The following is a 19,634-nucleotide window of genomic DNA, read 5'->3' as shown; positions in this document are numbered from 1 at the left end:
GTCACTCACACTAACCGGTAGTTGTCTTCCAGGCCCAACACCTACCACTCCAGTCTGCAGGTGAGCTGGGACCTCAACACAGGAGTGTGTCACACCGTCGGGGTCGGTGACCTCACTGAGGTCAAGGGTCAGACCAGGTGAGACGATCTCTCCCTCTCTTCATATCTCTCCCTCTTCTCTCCCGTCCTGTAGTGGCAGTGTATGGAGTTCGTACAGGAAGTCTTGTGTGAACACAGTGATGAAGTGGCTGGTTCCGGAGAGCAGCTCTCGTTACATCAACCGCATGACCAATGAGGCCCTGCACAAAGGTACACATGCTATATATATATATATATATACACACACACAGTGGACAAAACATCAACCGCATGACCAACGAGGCCCTGCACACCACATACCCACTACCATACCACGATCAAATCCACCACATACCCACTACCATATCCCATACCCCTACCAGATGCTTTCGGAAGTGGTGTTGGAGGACCAATAGGAGCCTCTCTTTCCTCTGGTTTAAAAACGATATCCAAATTCCCCAGGGCAGTGATTGGGGACATTGCCCTGTGTAGGATGCCGTCTTTCCGATGGGACATATGTGGTCACTAAAGATCCCATGGCACTTATCGTAAGAGTAGGGGTGTTAACCCCGGTGTCCTGTCTAAAATCCCAATCTGGCCCTCATACCATCACAGTCACCTAATCATCCCCAGTTTACAGTTGGCTAATTCATCCCCCTCCTCTCCCCTGTAACTATTCCCCAGTCGCCTCCTCTCCCTGTAACTATTCCCCAGGCCTCCTCCTCCCCTCTAACTATTCCCCAGGTCGTAACTTGCCTCTCCCCTCTAACTATTCCCCAGGTCGTTGCTGTAAATGAGAATGTTTCTCAGTCAACTGAACTGGTAAAATAAGGGTTAAATGAAACACTCTTTATGTAAATTAATTATTCAATTGTGTTTTTTCTGTTTGTCCCCCTCTCTTCTGTCTAGGTTCCTCTCTGCAGGTGTTGGCTGACAGCGACCGGAGTACCTGGATCATACTATGAGGGACAACAGAGGGGTGTCCTGACACCAGAGGCTGGGACTGTCACACACACCCATCCACACATACAGCAAGCCTGTTTAGCTGCTACAGTAACAGTCATAGGATCCCTCTCAAATGGCACCCTATTCCCTCCTATTCCACCCTATTTCCTATTCCTCCTATTCCACCCTATTCCACCCTATTCCCTCCTATTCCACCCTATTCCACCCTATTCCCTCCTATTCCACCCTATTCCCTCCTATTCCACCCTATTCCCTCCTATTCCCTCCTATTCCCTGTTCCACATGTGGTGCACTACGTTTCCATTATGCCTGTGGTGAGAAGTGGTGCTCTATATAGGACTCCACTCTGGACCTGGGACACCAGTTCCACTGTTCCCCTCTAATCAGGGACTGATTTAGACCTGGGACACCAGGTGGGTGTGCAATTAATGATCAGGTAGACCAGAAAGCAGGCTCGGGACCTAGGGTCAGAGTTGAAAACCCCTGATTTAGGGAATAGGGTGCCATGTTGTCATGACTCAGTTACGACATGTCGCCAACGTGAATCTGTGTGTGATGTTGTAGGATGGAAGAAACGAGGCATTGTGTTTTCCACGTGTTTTTGTTTGACGACATAATGTAACATAATATGGATCCAGAGCTGGATTGAACAAAGATGATTTTACTGTGGGTTTTTAGTTTGGTTTGTTTGATGTAATTTTCCGTTTTATGACTGTGTGTGAGAGATGTTGTGTGGTCCTCATGCCTCTGATTCTGCTGCTGTTCTCGCAACCTAAAGGCCACTCCAGCTTTGTCCAGGTCTGTCTGACTGCAATAGGGCCTACACATGAACCGGAACCAATCCTGTTATTTGTCGCTCTGGAGGGACTGACGTTCCCCCTAGGTACAGATCTAGGATCAGCTTCCCCTCCCCCAATCCTAACCTTAACCATTAGTGGGGGGAAATGTTAAACTGACCGCAGATCAGTGTCTAAGGGCAACTTCACCATCATGTCTCTCATTTTACCATCGACAGATTTCTTCTTGGTTGAGTCCAAAATGGCTCCCTATGTAGTGCACTACGTTTTGTCCAGAGCCTCATAAGCTCTCATAGGGCTTTGGTCAAAAGTAGTGCACTACATAGGGAATAGGATTTCAGTTCAGATTATCCCCTTTATAAATGTATTTGTCCCAGATTTACTGCCTAGTCCTTCATCCCAGAAATCTTTTTTGTGATGGAGCAGAGGCTTATGGGAAATGGAGTTTAAGCAAAGTCATTATCTGGCTGTATTTTAAGATTGGAAGGAGAGAGCGTGGTTCACTTGATTATTTTTGATAAAAATAAATTGAAAGATTCACCTTGCGTGTGGCTGTTTCCTGTGTGTGTGAAGGAGAAACACAAAGTTAGGTTTTAAGAGACTGAAGAGGGGAAACACTGGTAAAGTATTTAATGGCTGAAGATGGGCTGGTATCACATCTTTATATGGCAACGACTGATAAACTACAAACTCTAGTCACAGAGATTCAATACAAAGGTCTACAAAACATATACTAGGTATCTTGTGATTGTACAATAGTAATATAGTAGCTAAATACTCTGGATAGTACATCAATATGCTGCACATACTGTTGAAATAAGGCCATAATGGTTGAATAAATATGATAGTCACTAAAGTAACATTTCAAATACACATTCACTGATCTGTTCTGACTTTTTGCTGATTCTACGAGCTGGCAGTTACGGTTGCCATGGATACAACGTTGCATGTGACTTCTGACCTTGTTGTCCAATCACAGATTAGAGATGTTTCTGAAGGTCTGTATCCTGCTGGTGGGATATGACTTTACTGTTGTGTGTGGAAGCATGACGATGGAGGAACAAATGAATGGGATAGAAACAGGATGCATTATGGCTGCCCTCTCTCTTATGACACTACATAATACCAAAGAGTGAGGAACAAATGTCACAGGTTTAGAAATTTTATTAATCAGATCTAATTTAAAACACAGGTTGTCTTTGAAATGGCATAGTCCCTATGTATTACACTACTTTAGACCAGAACCCTAGTCCCTATGTAGTACACTACTTTAGACCATGGTCAATATGGCTCAGGTCCAAAAAAAGTGCACTATACAGGGAGCCATTTGGGATTCAACCACCAGCGTTGTCTCGCTCTACAAGGCACAGGTCATCTCTTAGTTGGCCAAATAATAAAAATACACTAAAACATACTTTTCTGAATGCTGCCCTGTATGGAACTACACCACATCCCATCCTCTACACCACATCAGAACTCTGATGATGCTGCCCTGTATGGAACTACACCCCCATCCTCTACACCACATCAGAACTCTGATGAATGCTGCCCTGTATGGAACTACACCCCCATCCTCTACACCACATCAGAACTCTGATGAGCCGTCCTGAATGCTGCCCTGTATGGAACTACACCCCCATCCTCTACACCACATCAGAACTCTGATGAGCCGTCCTGAATGCTGCCCTGTATGGAACTACACCCCCATCCTCTACACCACATCAGAACTCTGATGAGCCGTCCTGAATGCTGCCCTGTATGGAACTACACCCCCCATCCTCTACACCACATCAGAACTCTTTGATGAGCCGTCCTGAATGCTGCCCTGTATGGAACTACACCCCCCATCCTCTACACCACATCAGAACTCTGATGAGCCGTCCTGAATGCTGCCCTGTTGAAGTACCGATGGGATGCCGTTTGGGACACACTAAGTGGTTGTCTAAGAGGTCAGTGAACATCATCAGGACTGAAGACCGACAGCTGTAACAACTCTACACCTGGCTCGGGCAAACGCAGTAAATCTCTATGGCAGTCAGGACAGTGGGAGGGTAAGGTGAGGACAGAAGGTTGGAGCCATGCAGGTTGACTGACTCACACAGAACCAATCAAAAGTTTGGACACGCCTACTCATTCCAGGGTGTTTCTTAATTTATACTATTTTCTACATTGTAGAATAATAATGAAGAAAAAGGGTTACTACATGATTCCATATATTATTTCATAGTTTGATGTCTTCACTATTATTATACAATGTAGAAAATAGTAAAAATAAAGTAAAACCCTGGAATGAGTGTGTCCAAACTTTTGACAGGGACATATAGGAAGGGATTCAGTCAGAGGTACGTTGTAGACCTCTGTTGACAGGGACATATAGGAAGGGATTCAGTCAGAGGTACGTTGTAGACCTCTGACAGGGACATATAGGAAGGGATTCAGTCAGAGGTACGTTGTAGACCTCTGACAGGGACATATAGGAAGGGATTCAGTCAGAGGTACGTTGTAGACCTCTGTTGACAGGGACATATAGGAAGGGATTCAGTCAGAGGTACGTTGTAGACCTCTGTTGACAGGGACATATAGGTAAGGATTCAGTCAGAGGTACGTTGTAGACCTCTGTTGACAGGGACATATAGGAAGGGATTCAGTCAGATGTACGTTGTAGACCTCTGACAGGGACATATAGGAAGGGATTCAGTCAGAGGTACGTTGTAGACCTCTGACAGGGACATATAGGAAGGGATTCAGTCAGAGGTACGTTGTAGACCTCTGTTGACAGGGACATATAGGAAGGGATTCAGTCAGAGGTACGTTGTAGACCTCTGACAGGGACATATAGGTCTGGATTCAGTCAGAGGTACGTTGTAGACCTCTGACAGGGACATATAGGAAGGGATTCAGTCAGAGGTACGTTGTAGACCTCTGACAGGGACAGTCAGAGAGTACGTTGTAGACCTCTGACAGGGACATATAGGAAGGGATTCAGTATAGGAAGGGATTCAGTCAGAGGTACGTTGTAGACCTCTGTTGACAGGGACATATAGGTCTGGATTCAGTCAGAGGTACGTTGTAGACCTCTGACAGGGACCTATAGGAAGGGATTCAGTCAGAGGTACGTTGTAGACCTCTGTTGACAGGGACATATAGGAAGGGATTCAGTCAGAGGTACGTTGTAGACCTCTGACAGGGACATATAGGAAGGGATTCAGTCAGAGGTACGTTGTAGACCTCTGACAGGGACATATAGGAAGGGATTCAGTCAGAGGTACGTTGTAGACCTCTGACAGGGACATATAGGAAGGGATTCAGTCAGAGGTACGTTGTAGACCTCTGACAGGGACATATAGGAAGGGATTCAGTCAGAGGTACGTTGTAGACCTCTGTTGACAGGGACATATAGGTCTGGATTCAGTCAGAGGTACGTTGTAGACCTCTGACAGGGACATATAGGAAGGGATTCAGTCAGAGGTACGTTGTAGACCTCTGTTGACAGGGACATATAGGAAGGGATTCAGTCAGAGGTACGTTGTAGACCTCTGTTGACAGGGACATATAGGAAGGGATTCAGTCAGAGGTACGTTGTAGACCTCTGTTGACAGGGACATATAGGAAGGGATTCAGTCAGAGGTACGTTGTAGACCTCTGACAGGGACATATAGGAAGGGATTCAGTCAGAGGTACGTTGTAGACCTCTGACAGGGACCTATAGGAAGGGATTCAGTCAGAGGTACGTTGTAGACCTCTGACAGGGACATATAGGAAGGGATTCAGTCAGAGGTACGTTGTAGACCTCTGTTGACAGGGACATATAGGAAGGGATTCAGTCAGAGGTACGTTGTAGACCTCTGACAGGGACATATAGGAAGGGATTCAGTCAGAGGTACGTTGTAGACCTCTGTTGACAGGGACATATAGGAAGGGATTCAGTCAGAGGTACGTTGTAGACCTCTGTTGACAGGGACATATAGGAAGGGATTCAGTCAGAGGTACGTTGTAGACCTCTGTTGACAGGGACATATAGGAAGGGATTCAGTCAGAGGTACGTTGTAGACCTCTGTTGACAGTGCCCCATTTAAAGGCAGTGTTCCTCAGCGTGTTCATGGTAAATGTTGCCTATGTCAGCTCAGTCAGATATCACCTTTAAATGTTCAGGGTGCTACAACACACCTCAGATTGAATCTCAGACACTGTATTCGTACAAGACTGTTTCTGCATCCAACAACAAGTTGCCAAGCTAGTAGTAATGTTAATTAGTGGGATAAGTTGGTCAAATCTGGAACAGACTGTTACCCTGTCTAGTGAAGAGGTCACTGTCTCTTATGTCACAATGAAGGACCAGTGTGTCTAGTGAAGAGGTTACTGTCTCTTATGTCACAATGAAGAGGTCACCATCTCTTATGTCACAATGAAGAGGTTACCGTCTCTTATGTCACAATGAAGAGGTCACCATCTCTTATGTCACAATGAAGAGGTTACCGTCTCTTATGTCACAATGAAGAGGTTACCGTCTCTTATGTCACAATGAAAGTGATGAGGAACAATGAGGAACCATGATAACTAAAAGATGAAAAGGTAAGCTGTGAAACCTCTCCTTCGCACACACACACACACACACACACACACACACACACACACACACACACACACACACACACACACACACACGAGAGATCAAGGTGCAGACAGACAGGGTGTGTGAGGTTGCAGGAACAGATAAGGAACTTAATGGCATTGGGATCACAAACGGGCTCATAGCAAACTATCATTAAGGCAAAGGATGAGTGTGTTGTTGAGGGGTGTGTGTGTGTGTGTGTGTCTGTGTGTGTGTTTGTGATGTTAGCCAACGGCTCGAGAGCGTGTGGTTCAGTTGTCAGTGTGCGTGCGTGTTGGGTGTGTGTGTGTGTGATGTTAGCCAACGGCTAAGTCGAGAGCGTGTGGTTCAGTTGTCAGTGTGCGTGCGTGTTGGGTGTGTGTGTGTGTGTGATGTTAGCCAACGGCTAAGTCGAGAGCGTGTGGTTCAGTGTGTGTGCGTGCGTGTTGGGTGTGTGTGTGTGTGTGATGTTAGCCAACGGCTAAGTCGAGAGCGTGTGGTTCAGTTGTCAGTGTGCGTGCGTGTTGGGTGTGTGTGTGTGTGATGTTAGCCAACGGCTAAGTCGAGAGCGTGTGGTTCAGTTGTCAGTGCGTGCGTGTTGGGTGTGTGTGTGTGTGTGATGTTAGCCAACGGCTAAGTCGAGAGCGTGTGGTTCAGTGTGCGTGCGTGTTGGGTGTGTGTGTGTGTGTGTGATGTTAGCCAACGGCTAAGTCGAGAGCGTGTGGTTCAGTTGTCAGTGTGCGTGCGTGTTGGGTGTGTGTGAGTCACTCTGTGTGTGTGGTATTGAACAGTCCCCGGGGGTCAGTCCTGGGGTCAGTCCTGGGGTCAGTCCTGGGGTCAGTCCTGGGGTCAGTCCTGGGGTCAGTCCTGGGGTCAGTCCTGGCTAGCTTGACGGGCGGCTCCAGGGACTCCTCCCCCTCTCCCAGACCAGCGGAGTTAGACGGCACGGTCATCTCTACCCCCTCTTCATCACTCTCCTCCTCATCCTCTTCCTCATCTGAGACACACACACAGATATATTAACCGTTTACAGGTTTATTGTGGCCACATTATTAGAGATGAAGGGTTGCAGGGTGAGACATTACCTTTATCAGGGTCCTGACAGTTCAGACTCCTGCCCACACTGGCAAACTGAGAGAGAGAGACAATCAGCAGTGCATCGTGTGTGTGTGTACCTCTGCCATGACAGTGATGGGTGTCTCTCCTTTAGCCTGGGCCACTCTGTGTTCTACCAGGTGTGTGTGTGTGTGTGTGTGTGTGTGTGTGTGTGTGTGTGTGTGTGTGTGTGTGTGTGTGTGTGTGTGTGTGTGTGTGTGTGTGTGTGTGTGTGTGTGTGTGTGTGTGTGTGTGTGTGTGTGTGTGTGTGTGTGTGTGTGTGTACCTCTCCCATGACAGCGATGGGCGTCTCTCCTTTAGCCTGGGCCACTCTGTGTTCTACCAGGTAGTACATGTACTCATCATACAGCAGTCTGATCAGGTGGAAGGATCCGAAGCTGGCAGCACTACGCAGAGTCAGGTCTCTAATCACCATGGAACTGAGGGGGTAGAGAGAGACAGGTCTCTAATCACCATGGAACTGGGGGGGGTAGAGAGAGACAGGTCTCTAATCACCATGGAACTGAGGGGGTAGAGAGAGACAGGTCTCTAATCACCATGGAACTGAGGGGGTAGAGAGAGACAGGTCTCTAATCACCATGGAACTGGGGGTAGAGAGAGACAGGTCTCTAATCACCATGGAACTGGGGGTAGAGAGAGACAGGTCTCTAATCACCATGGAACTGGGGGGTAGAGAGAGACAGGTCTCTAATCACCATGGAACTGGGAGGGTAGAGAGAGACAGGTCACTAATCACCATGGAACTGGGGGTTAGAGAGAGACAGGTCTCTAATCACCATGGAACTGGGGGTAGAGAGAGACTGGTCTCTAATCACCATGGAACTGGGGGGTAGAGAGAGACAGGTCTCTAATCACCATGGAACTGGGGGTAGAGAGGGAGGGGAGGGATAAGAAGAGAGGGAAACATTCAAATCAAAGAGCCTCTCACTTTCTCTGACTTCAAAACATCCTCTTCTCTCACCTGTAGAAGCTCCACCGCAGCAGGAAGAGCTTGGCAGCCTGAGGGAAGGCTGCAGGGCTGTGTGGGTAGGGCTTTAGGACCTGGGAGACCACGCCGTCCAGCCAGGCAGCCCACTGCTCCAGAGAGTTATGTTGTTGTAACGTCTGCTTGAAGTCCTGCTCCAACCTCTGGATCACAGCATCCTCACAACCACACACCCACGACGCCTGTTCCTACAGGGGGGAGAGAGACAGGAGTATAGGATCACACCATCCTCACAACCACACACCCACGACGCCTGTTCCTACAGGGGAGAGAGACAGGAGTATAGGATCACACCATCCTCACAACCACACACCCACGACGCCTGTTCCTACAGGGGGGAGAGAGAGACAGGAGTATAGGTTGGAGAGAGAGACAGGAGTATAGGGTGGAGAGAGAGAGAGAGACAGGAGTATAGGGTGGAGAGAGAGAGAGAGACAGGATTATAGGTTGAGAGAGAGAGAGAGAGACAGGATTATAGGTTGAGAGAGAGAGAGAGAGAGAGAGGATTATAGGTTGAGAGAGAGAGAGAGACAGGATTATAGGTTGAGAGAGAGAGACAGGATTATAGGTTGAGAGAGAGAGACAGGATTATAGGTTGAGAGAGAGAGAGACAGGATTATAGGTTGAGAGAGAGAGAGACAGGATTACAGGTTGGAGAGAGAGAGAGAGAGAGAGACAGGATTATAGGTTGAAGAGAGAGAGAGAGACACAGGATTATAGGTTGAGAGAGAGAGAGAGAGACACAGGATTATAGGTTGAGAGAGAGAGAGAGACACAGGATTATAGGTTGGAGAGAGAGAGAGAGAGACAGATTATAGGTTGGAGAGAGAGACAGGATTATAGGTTGAGAGAGAGAGAGAGACAGGATTATAGGTTGGAGAGAGAGAGACAGGATTATAGGTTGAGAGAGAGAGAGACAGGATTATAGGTGAGAGAGAGAGAGAGACAGGATTATAGGTTGGAGAGAGAGAGACAGGATTACAGGTTGGAGAGAGAGAGAGAGACAGGATTATAGGTTGAGAGAGAGAGAGAGACAGGATTATAGGTTGAGAGAGAGAGAGACAGGATTATAGGTTGAGAGAGAGAGAGAGACACAGGATTATAGGTTGGAGAGAGAGAGAGAGAGGATTATAGGTTGGAGAGAGAGAGAGAGACAGGATTATAGGTTGGAGAGAGAGAGACAGGATTATAGGTTGAGAGAGAGAGAGAGACAGGATTATAGGTTGAGAGAGAGAGAGAGAGAGACAGGATTTTAGGTTGGAGAGAGAGAGAGAGACAGGATTTTAGGTTGAGAGAGAGAGAGACAGGGATTATAGGTTGGAGAGAGAGAGAGAGAGAGAGAGAGAGAGAGAGAGAGAGAGAGAGGATTATAGGTTGAGAGAGAGAGAGACAGGATTATAGGTTGAGAGAGAGACAGGATTATAGGTTGAGAGAGAGAGAGAGAGACAGGATTATAGGTTGAGAGAGAGAGAGACAGGATTATAGGTTGAGAGAGAGAGAGAGACACAGGATTATAGGTTGAGAGAGAGAGACACAGGATTATAGGTTGAGAGACACAGGATTATAGGTTGAGAGAGAGAGAGAGACAGGATTATAGGTTGGAGAGAGAGAGAGACAGGATTATAGGTTGAGAGAGAGAGAGACAGGATTATAGGTTGAGAGAGAGAGAGAGACAGGATTATAGGTTGGAGAGAGAGAGAGACAGGATTATAGGTTGAGAGAGAGACAGGATTTTAGGTCGGAGAGAGAGAGAGAGACAGGATTATAGGTTGGAGAGAGAGACAGGATTATAGGCTGAGAGAGAGAGAGAGACAGGATTATAGGTTGGAGAGGAGAGAGAGAGACAGGATTATAGGTTGAGAGAGAGAGACAGGATTATAGGTTGAGAGAGAGAGAGACAGGATTATAGGTTGGAGAGAGAGGAGAGAGAGAGAGAGAGAGAGAGAGAGGATTATAGGTTGAGAGAGAGAGAGACAGGATTATAGGTTGGAGAGAGAGACAGGATTATAGGTTGGAGAGAGAGAGAGAGACAGGATTATAGGTTGGAGAGAGAGAGAGAGACAGGATTATAGGTTGAGAGAGAGAGAGAGACAGGATTATAGGTTGAGAGAGAGAGAGAGACACAGGATTATAGGTTGGAGAGAGAGAGAGAGACAGGATTATAGGTTGGAGAGAGAGAGAGAGACAGGATTATAGGTTGAGAGAGAGAGAGAGACAGGATTATAGGTTGGAGAGAGAGAGACAGGATTATAGGTTGGAGAGAGAGACAGGATTTTAGGTCGGAGAGAGAGAGAGAGACAGGATTATAGGTTGGAGAGAGAGACAGGATTATAGGTTGAGAGAGAGAGAGAGAGACAGGATTATAGGTTGAGAGAGAGAGAGAGAGAGAGACAGGATTATAGGTTGGAGAGAGAGAGAATTATAGGTTAGAGAGAAGAGAGAGAGAGAGAGAGAGAGAGAGAGAGGATTATAGGTTGAGAGAGAGAGAGAGAGAGAGAGAGAGACAGGATTATAGGAGAGAGAGAGAGAGAGAGAGAGAGAGAGACAGGATTATAGGAGAGAGAGAGAGAGAGAGAGACAGAGAGAGAGAGAGAGAGAGAGAGAGAGAGAGAGAGCCTATAGGTTGAGAGAGAGAGAGAGAGAGAGAGAGAGACAGGATTATAGGTTGAGAGAGAGAGAGAGAGACAGGATTATAGGTTGGAGAGAGAGAGAGAGAGAGAGAGAGAGAGAGAGAGAGAGAGAGAGAGAGGATTATAGGTTGGAGAGAGAGAGACAGGATTATAGGTTGGAGAGAGACAGGATTATAGGTTGAGAGAGAGAGAGAGACAGGATGGAGAGAGAGAGAGAGACAGGATTATAGGTTGAGAGAGAGAGAGAGACACAGGATTATAGGTTGAGAGAGAGAGAGAGACACAGGATTATAGGTTGGAGAGAGAGAGAGAGACAGGATTATAGGTTGAGAGAGAGAGAGAGACAGGATTATAGGTTGGAGAGAGAGAGAGAGAGAGGATTATAGGTTGAGAGAGAGAGAGAGAGAGAGAGAGACAGGATTATAGGAGAGAGAGAGAGAGAGAGAGAGTGAGAGACAGGATTATAGGAGAGGAGAGAGAGAGAGAGGAGAGAGAGAGAGAGAGAGAGAGGATTATAGGTTGAGAGAGAGAGAGAGACAGGATTATAGGTTGGAGAGAGAGACAGGATTATAGGTTGGAGAGAGAGACAGGATTATAGGTTGGAGAGAGAGAGAGAGACAGGATTATAGGTTGGAGAGAGAGAGAGAGAGACACAGGATTATAGGTTGAGAGAGAGAGAGAGACACAGGATTATAGGTTGGAGAGAGAGAGAGAGAGAGAGAGAGAGAGAGAGAGAGAGAGAGAGAGAGAGAGAGAGAGAGAGAGAGAGAGAGACAGGAGTATAGGTTGGAGAGAGAGAGAGACAGGAGTAAAGGTTGGAGAAAGAGAGAGACAGAATTATAGGCTGGAGAGAGAGAGGTAGTGGTTAGAAGGTATCCAGACAGAGAGAGAGAGGTAGTGGTTAGAAGGTATCCAGACAGAGAGAGAGAGGTAGTGGTTAGAAGGTATCCAGACAGAGAGAGAGAGGTAGTGGTTAGAAGGTATCCAGACAGAGAGAGAGCGGTAGTGGTTAGAAGGTATCCAGACAGAGAGAGGTAGTGGTTAGAAGGTATCCAGACAGAGAGACAGAGAGAGGTAGTGGTTAGAAGGTATCCAGACAGAGAGACAGAGAGAGGTAGTGGTTAGAAGGTATCCAGACAGAGAGACAGAGAGAGGTAGTGGTTAGAAGGTATCCAGACAGACGTACCTGCACGTTAGTGAAGTCAACTCTGTTGAGGTCACTCAGCATCTGATTGATCTGGGCGGTGTTCTGGAGGACGGCCCTGGCTGCCTGGGCCAGGTGGTTTAGACTGGTGTAGCGACGCAGCGTCTGGGCAAACGCCCCCGCACACATCACCTGGAGGGGAGGAGAGGGAGACGGGAGAGAGGAGAGGAAGAGGGGGAGAGAGGAGGGAAGGAGGGGGAGAGGAGGGAAGGAGGGGGAGACGGGAGAGGAGGGAAGGAGGGGGAGAGGAGGGAAGGAGGGGGAGACGGGAGAGGAGGAGGAGGGGGAGGAGTGGGAGACGGGAGAGAGGACGGGAGAGAGGAGGGGAGGAGGGGGAGACGGGAGAGAGGGGGGGAGGAGGGAGAGAGGAGGGGGAGTGGGAGACGGGAGAGAGGAGGGGAGACGGAGAGAGAGGATGGGAGGAGGGGGAGACGGGAGAGGGGAGGAGGAGGGAGAGGAGGGGGAGGGGGAGAGAGGGGAGGAGGAGGGAGAGAGGAGGGGAGATGGGAGAGGAGGAGGAGGAGGGGGAGACGGGAGAGAGGAGGGGAGGAGGGAGAGAGGAGGGGGAGACGGGAGAGGAGGAGGGAGATGGGAGAGACAGGAGAGAGGAGGGTGAGACGGGAGAGAGGAGGGTGAGACGGGGAGAGAGGAGGGAGAGAAGGGGGGAGAGGGAGACGGGGGGGACGGGGGGAGGGGGAGACGGGAGACAGGGGAGAGGGGGGGAGGAGGGGGAGACGGGAGAGAGGAGGGGAGGAGGGAGAGGTAATGTAGTTTTGTGGAAGAGTGTTTGTATTGTGTGTGTGTGTGTGTGTGTGTGTGTGTGTGTGTGTGTGTGTGTGTGTGTGTGTGTGTGTGTGTGTGTGTGTGTGTGTGTGTGTGTGTGTGATCACACCTTCATGCGAACCATCTCCTCTGGTATGTTCATCATGGCGCTTGTCAGCCAGCTCTCTAGACTCTTGGCAAAGTTACGGATGGCTTGAGTTAAGGCACCTGACAGAGAGAGAGAGATGGAGAGGGAGGGAGATGAGTGAGAAACGTAGCTAGTCATATGTTTTAGAAGACATTACATGTACTGTCATTTAGTGTTATGTGGCTGTAATGTCATGTTATGTAGCTCTAATGTCATGTTGTGTAGCTCTAATGTCATGTTGTGTAGCTCTAATGTCATGTTGTGTAGCTCTAATGTCATGTAGACCTAACGTCATGTTGTGTAGATCTAATGTCATGTTGTGTAGCTCTAATGTCATGTAGACCTAACGTCATGTTGTGTAGATCTAATGTCATGTAGACCTAACGTCATGTTGTGTAGACCTAACGTCATGTTGTGTAGCTCTAATGTCATGTTGTGTAGACCTAATGTCATGTTGTGTAGACCTAATGTCATGTTGTGTAGACCTAACGTCATGTTGTGTAGCTCTAATGTCATGTTGTGTAGACCTAATGTCATGTTGTGTAGACCTAATGTCATGTTGTGTAGTTCTAATGTCATGTTGTGTCGCTCTAACGTCATGTTGTGTAGCTCTAATGTCATGTTGTGTAGCTCTAACGTCATGTTGTGTAGCTCTAATGTCATGTTGTGTAGCTCTAATGTCATGTTGTGTAGCTCTAATGTCATGTTGTGTAGCTCTAATGTCATGTTGTGTAGCTCTAATGTCATGTTGTGTAGCTCTAATGTCATGTTGTGTAGCTCTAATGTCATGTTGTGTAGCTCTAATGTCATGTAGACCTAACGTCATGTTGTGTAGACCTAACGTCATGTTGTGTAGCTCTAATGTCATGTTGTGTAGACCTAATGTCATGTTGTGTAGTTCTAATGTCATGTTGTGTAGCTCTAATGTCATGTTGTGTCGCTCTAACGTCAAGTTGTGTAGCTCATGTTGTGTAGCTCTAACGTCATGTTGTGTAGCTCTAATGTCATGTTGTGTAGCTCTAACGTCATGTTGTGTAGCTCTAATGGCATGTAGACCTAACGTCATGTTGTGTAGCTCTAACGTCATGTTGTGTAGCTCTAATGTCATGTTGTGTAGCTCTAACGTCATGTTGTGTAGCTCTAACGTCATGTTGTGTAGCTCTAACGTCATGTTGTGTAGCTCTAACGTCATGTTGTGTAGCTCTAACCTCATGTTGTGTAGCTCTAACCTCATGTTGTGTAGCTCCAATGTCATGTTGTGTAGCTCTAACGTCATGTTGTGTAGCTCTAACGTCATGTTGTGTAGCTCTAATGTCATGTTGTGTAGCTCTAATGTCATGTTGTGTAGCTCTAACGTCATGTTGTGTAGCTCTAACGTCATGTTGTGTAGCTCTAACGTCATGTTGTGTAGCTCTAACATCATGTTGTGTAGCTCTAACGTCATGTTGTGTAGCTCTGTCAAGCTCTGTCATGTTGTGTAGCTCTAACGTCATGTTGTGTAGCTCTAATGGCATGTAGACCTAACGTCATGTTGTGTAGCTCTAATGTCATGTTGTGTAGCTCCAACGTCATGTTGTGTAGCTCCAACGTCATGTTGTGTAGCTCTAACGTCATGTTGTGTAGCTCTAACGTCATGTTGTGTAGCTCCAACGTCATGTTGTGTAGCTCTAACGTCATGTTGTGTAGCTCTAACGTCATGTTGTGTAGCTCAACGTCATGTTGTGTAGTTCTAATGTCATGTTGTGTAGCTCTAACGTCATGTTGTGTAGTTCTAATGTCATGTTGTGTAGCTCTAACGTCATGTTGTGTAGCTCTAACGTCATGTTGTGTAGCTCTAATGTCATGTTGTGTAGCTCTAACGTCATGTTGTGTAGCTCTAATGGCATGTAGACCTAACGTCATGTTGTGTAGCTCTAATGTCATGTTGTGTAGCTCCAACGTCATGTTGTGTAGCTCCAACGTCATGTTGTGTAGCTCTAACGTCATGTAGCTCTAACGTCATGTTGTGTAGCTCTAACGTCATGTTGTGTAGCTCCAACGTCATGTTGTGTAGCTCCAACGTCATGTTGTGTAGCTCCAACGTCATGTTGTGTAGCTCTAACGTCATGTTGTGTAGCTCTAACGTCATGTTGTGTAGCTCTAACGTCATGTTGTGTAGCTCTAACGTCATGTTGTGTAGCTCCAACGTCATGTTGTGTAGCTCTAACGTCATGTTGTGTAGCTCTAACGTCATGTTGTGTAGCTCCAACGTCATGTTGTGTAGCTCTAATGTCATGTTGTGTAGCTCCAACGTCATGTTGTGTAGCTCTAACGTCATGTTGTGTAGCTCTAACGTCATGTTGTGTAGCTCTAACGTCATGTTGTGTAGCTCTAACGTCATGTAGCTCTAACGTCATGTTGTGTAGCTCTAATGTCATGTTGTGTAGCTCTAACGTCATGTTGTGTAGCTCCAACGTCATGTTGTGTAGCTCCAACGTCATGTTGTGTAGCTCCAACGTCATGTTGTGTAGTTCTAATGTCATGTTGTGTAGCTCTAACGTCATGTTGTGTAGCTCCAACGTCATGTTGTGTAGCTCTAACGTCATGTTGTGTAGCTCTAACGTCATGTTGTGTAGCTCTAACGTCATGTTGTGTAGCTCTAACGTCATGTTGTGTAGCTCAACGTCATGTTGTGTAGCTCCAACGTCATGTTGTGTAGCTCTAACGTCATGTTGTGTAGTTCTAATGTCATGTTGTGTAGCTCTAACGTCATGTTGTGTAGCTCCAACGTCATGTTGTGTAGCACCAACGTCATGTTGTGTAGCTCCAACGTCATGTTGTGTAGCTCAACGTCATGTTGTGTAGCTCCAACGTCATGTTGTGTAGTTCTAATGTCATGTTGTGTAGCTCTAACGTCATGTTGTGTAGCTCCAACGTCATGTTGTGTAGCTCCAACGTCATGTTGTGTAGCTCAACGTCATGTTGTGTAGCTCCAACGTCATGTTGTGTAGCTCTAACGCCATGTTGTGTAGCTCTAACGTCATGTTGTGTAGCTCTCCAACGTCATGTTGTGTCACAGCTCCAACGTCATGTTGTGTAGCTTACACAGCACCACCAGGTACCAGCTTAGGCATGTTGTGTAGCTCTAACTCTGAGCTCACCATAACTCACTGGGGATGGGCACGTCAGGGATGAGGACACCAGGGTCTGGTACAGTGTGTTGTCACAGTCTCTGGTCCAGTGAACAACTGGCACACACAGCACCACCAGGTACCACTTAGGTAGACGCTCCTCTGACTCACCATGACTGGACACACACACACACACACACACACACACACACACACACACACACAGTTAGATTGTGTGTGTTGTAATGTGTGACATGTAGAACGTGTGTGTTTCACTCACACGCTGAGTGTGTCTGCGTCGATGCTCTCGCTGAACCTCCAGAAGGTTTTCCACAGCGTCTCCACCAGAGTGAACTGCAGGTTCACCATCACATCCAGAATGGCCTGCACAGACATGACATAGCACTACGTAAGAATGATAAAACACTACGTAAGAATGATAAAACACTACGTAAGAATGATAAAACACTACATTTGTCTGACATTACACTACATTAGACTGACATAGCACACCTGGAGACTGACATAGCACACCTGTAGACTGACATAGCACACCTGGAGACTGACATAGCACACCTGTAGACTGACATAGCACACCTGTAGACTGACATAGCACTACGTAAGAATGATAAAACACTACATTTGTCTGACATAGTATTTTAACAGACATGAAAGATAGAAAGTCATAACATGACATTTGACCCACATAACTGGACATAGACCTACATTGGACAAAGCACTACATTAGACAGAGATAGCACTACATTAGACAGAGATAGCACTACATTAGACAGAGATAGCACTACATTAGACAGAGATAGCAATACATTAGACTGACAAAGCACGACATTAGACAGACATAAACACTACACAAGATTGTCATACATTTTCATTACACTACAATAGACTAACACACTGTTTCCCAACCCTGGTCCTGGAACTAAAAACACCTGATTCTACATCTCAACTCATCATCGTTATCGTTAGTGGAATCAAGACAGACATAGTAGGCACAACACTTCATAAGACTGCCACAAGCCAGCAGTGCGTAGTAGACTGTTTACCTCACAGTGTTCCCTGTAGAGCTGTTGGAAGGCTGCGATGTGTTCTGGAACGATCCCATCAGGAAGAGGTCTGTCCTGCAGATCCAACTCTGGGAACTCAGGCAGCGCCCGCGACGCGTCTGGACCACAACAACGGTTACATTGCTGTGTTATTATGTGTGGAATTACATGTCCATGATTTACAATGTGTTGATCTGTGTGATTCACATTGGTTTAGTATGTTTCCTAGCTATGTTAATGCCATTATTTACATACGGAGACATTCTTGTTACTACGTGTGTGTGTGTGTGTGTGTGTGTGTGTGTGTGTGTGTGTGTGTGTGTGAGTGTGTGTACCTCGTCCCTGTCCACTCACCCAGGAACTGCTGGTATTGTTGCACTTGAGCTGAGATGTCACTGAGCCCCGCCCCCTGCTGCTGCCCCGCCCCCAGAGACATCCCATTGGACATGCCCTCCACCTTCAGAACCGGCTTTACCCTATTGGACAGAACTGCTGTCAAAAGAGAGAGAGAGACAGGAAGAGACAGGAAAGAGACAGAGAGACAGGAAGAGAGAGAGACAAAAGAGAGAGACAAGAAGAGAGAGAGAGAGAGACAGGAAGAGAGAGAGAGACAGGAAAGAGAGAGAGCGAGAGAGAGACAGGAAAAGAGAGACAGGAAGAGAGAGAGAGAGAGAGAGAGAGAGAGAGAGAGAGACAGGAAGAGAGAGAGACAGGAGAGAGAGAGACAGGAAGAGAAGAGAGAGAGAGACAGAAAGAGAGACAGAAAGAGGGAGAGAGACAGAAGAGAGAGAGAGAGACAGAAAGAGAGAGAGACAGAAAGACAGAGAGAGAGAGACAGAGAGAGAGACAGAGAGAGAGACAGAAAGAGAGACAGAAAGAGAGACAGACAGAAAGAGAGAGGGAGACAGAAAGAGAGAGAGACAGAAAGAGAGAGAGGAAGAGACAGGAAGAGACAGAGAGACAGGAAGAGAGAGACACCCCCCTACCTGTGTTTCTGAGAGAAGGGTTGCTGTCTCAAGGCGAGGTGCTGGTGGTCGTCTATCAGACGGAGCAGAGAGGAGGTGGCCTTGATACGAAGACCATAGTAGTGGTACTTCGAGTTCCCTCTGAGACACAGGGGCATCTGATTATTACATGACATTTACCGGAGCCTCTGCCACTACGGAACAGGTGTGTTTTATACAGTTGAAGTCGGACGTTTACATACACTTAGGTTGGAGTCATTAAAACTCGTTTTTCAACCACTCCACAAATTTCTTGTTCGTTTTTATTATTTAAAAAAAATGTTTTCACCTTTATTTAACCAGGTAGGCTAGTTGAGAACAAGTTCTCATTTACAACTGTGACCTGGCCAAGATAAAGCAAAACAGTGCGACACAAACAACAACACAGAGTTACACATGGAATAAACAAGTGTACAGTCAATAATACAGTAGAACAAAAAGACAGTCTATATACAGTGTGTGCAAATGGTGTGAGGAGGTAAGGCAATAAATAGGCCACAGTAGCGAAGTAATTAAAATCTATCAGATTAACACTGGAGTGATGGATGAGCAGATGATGGTGTGTAAGTAGAGATACTGGTGTGTAAGTAGAGATACTGGTGTGTAAGTAGAGATACTGGTGTGTAAGTAGAGATACTGGTGTGTAAGTAGAGATACTGGTGTGTAAGTAGAGATACTGGTGTGTAAGTAGTGATACTGGTGTGTAAGTAGAGATACTGGTGTGTAAGTAGAGATACTGGTGTGTAAGTAGAGATACTGGTGTGTAAGTAGAGATACTGGTGTGTAAGTAGAGATACTGGTGTGTAAGTAGAGATACTGGTGTGTAAGTAGTGATACTGGTGTGTAAGTAGTGATACTGGTGTGTAAGTAGAGATACTGGTGTGTAAGTAGTGATACTGGTGTGTAAGTAGAGATACTGGTGTGTAAGTAGTGATACTGGTGTAAGTAGTGATACTGGTGTGTAAGTAGAGATACTGGTGTGTAAGTAGTGATACTGGTGTGTAAGTAGAGATACTGGTGTGTAAGTAGTGATACTGGTGTGCAGTAGCAGATACTGGTGTGTAAGTAGAGATACTGGTGTGTAAGTAGAGATACTGGTGTGTAAGTAGAGATACTGGTGTGTAAGTAGAGATACTGGTGTGTAAGTAGTGATACTGGTGTGTAAGTAGTGATACTGGTG

At 46.6% G+C, this 19,634-nt stretch overlaps 2 protein-coding genes and 2 long non-coding RNA genes across 32 annotated transcripts in view; 2 read left to right on the top strand and 2 right to left on the bottom strand.

Moving 5' to 3' along the window:
- LOC127931952 (DDB1- and CUL4-associated factor 15-like) overlaps nt 1-1,182 on the top strand; it is a 77,920-nt gene extending 76,738 nt beyond the window's left edge. The window contains exons 11-13 of the mRNA XM_052526109.1: nt 33-137; nt 193-308; nt 987-1,182. Coding sequence (XP_052382069.1) covers nt 33-137; nt 193-308; nt 987-1,042 — 277 coding nt within the window. The 3' untranslated portion in view covers nt 1,043-1,182. The remainder of the gene's footprint in view (nt 1-32; nt 138-192; nt 309-986) is intronic.
- A 2,294-nt stretch (nt 1,183-3,476) lies between these two features.
- The window catches only part of LOC127932469 (uncharacterized), a 46,757-nt gene continuing 30,599 nt past the window's right edge, over nt 3,477-19,634 (bottom strand). For 28 of the 29 annotated variants that reach the window (XR_008145456.1, XR_008145466.1, XR_008145450.1 and 25 more), the window contains 3 exons: nt 4,863-5,733; nt 4,455-4,760; nt 3,477-4,348 (listed from right to left, as the gene is read on the bottom strand). This is a non-coding gene — a long non-coding RNA (uncharacterized LOC127932469). The remainder of the gene's footprint in view (nt 4,349-4,454; nt 4,761-4,862; nt 5,734-19,634) is intronic. The other variant, XR_008145444.1, reaches the window with a different exon arrangement.
- Nucleotides 4,286-6,659, top strand: LOC127932471 (uncharacterized). The gene is made up of 3 exons (XR_008145481.1): nt 4,286-4,423; nt 4,477-4,679; nt 5,862-6,659. It is a non-coding gene; the product is annotated as an uncharacterized LOC127932471 (long non-coding RNA).
- LOC127932468 (MHC class II regulatory factor RFX1-like) lies at nt 7,088-18,594 on the bottom strand. The gene is given in 12 exon segments (XM_052528133.1): nt 7,088-7,428; nt 7,517-7,562; nt 7,813-7,966; nt 8,509-8,720; nt 12,349-12,498; nt 13,259-13,356; nt 16,427-16,453; nt 16,456-16,562; nt 16,667-16,770; nt 17,451-17,569; nt 17,805-17,926; nt 18,437-18,594. Coding segments are annotated over 12 exon segments (1,527 nt in total). The 5' UTR covers nt 18,592-18,594; the 3' UTR covers nt 7,088-7,195.

This window comes from Oncorhynchus keta, chromosome 10, assembly GCF_023373465.1.
Source record: "Oncorhynchus keta strain PuntledgeMale-10-30-2019 chromosome 10, Oket_V2, whole genome shotgun sequence".
Classification (NCBI taxonomy): domain Eukaryota; kingdom Metazoa; phylum Chordata; class Actinopteri; order Salmoniformes; family Salmonidae; genus Oncorhynchus; species Oncorhynchus keta.
The sequence above is the reverse complement of the archived record's forward strand: the minus strand, read 5'-3'. Positions and strand labels throughout refer to the sequence as shown.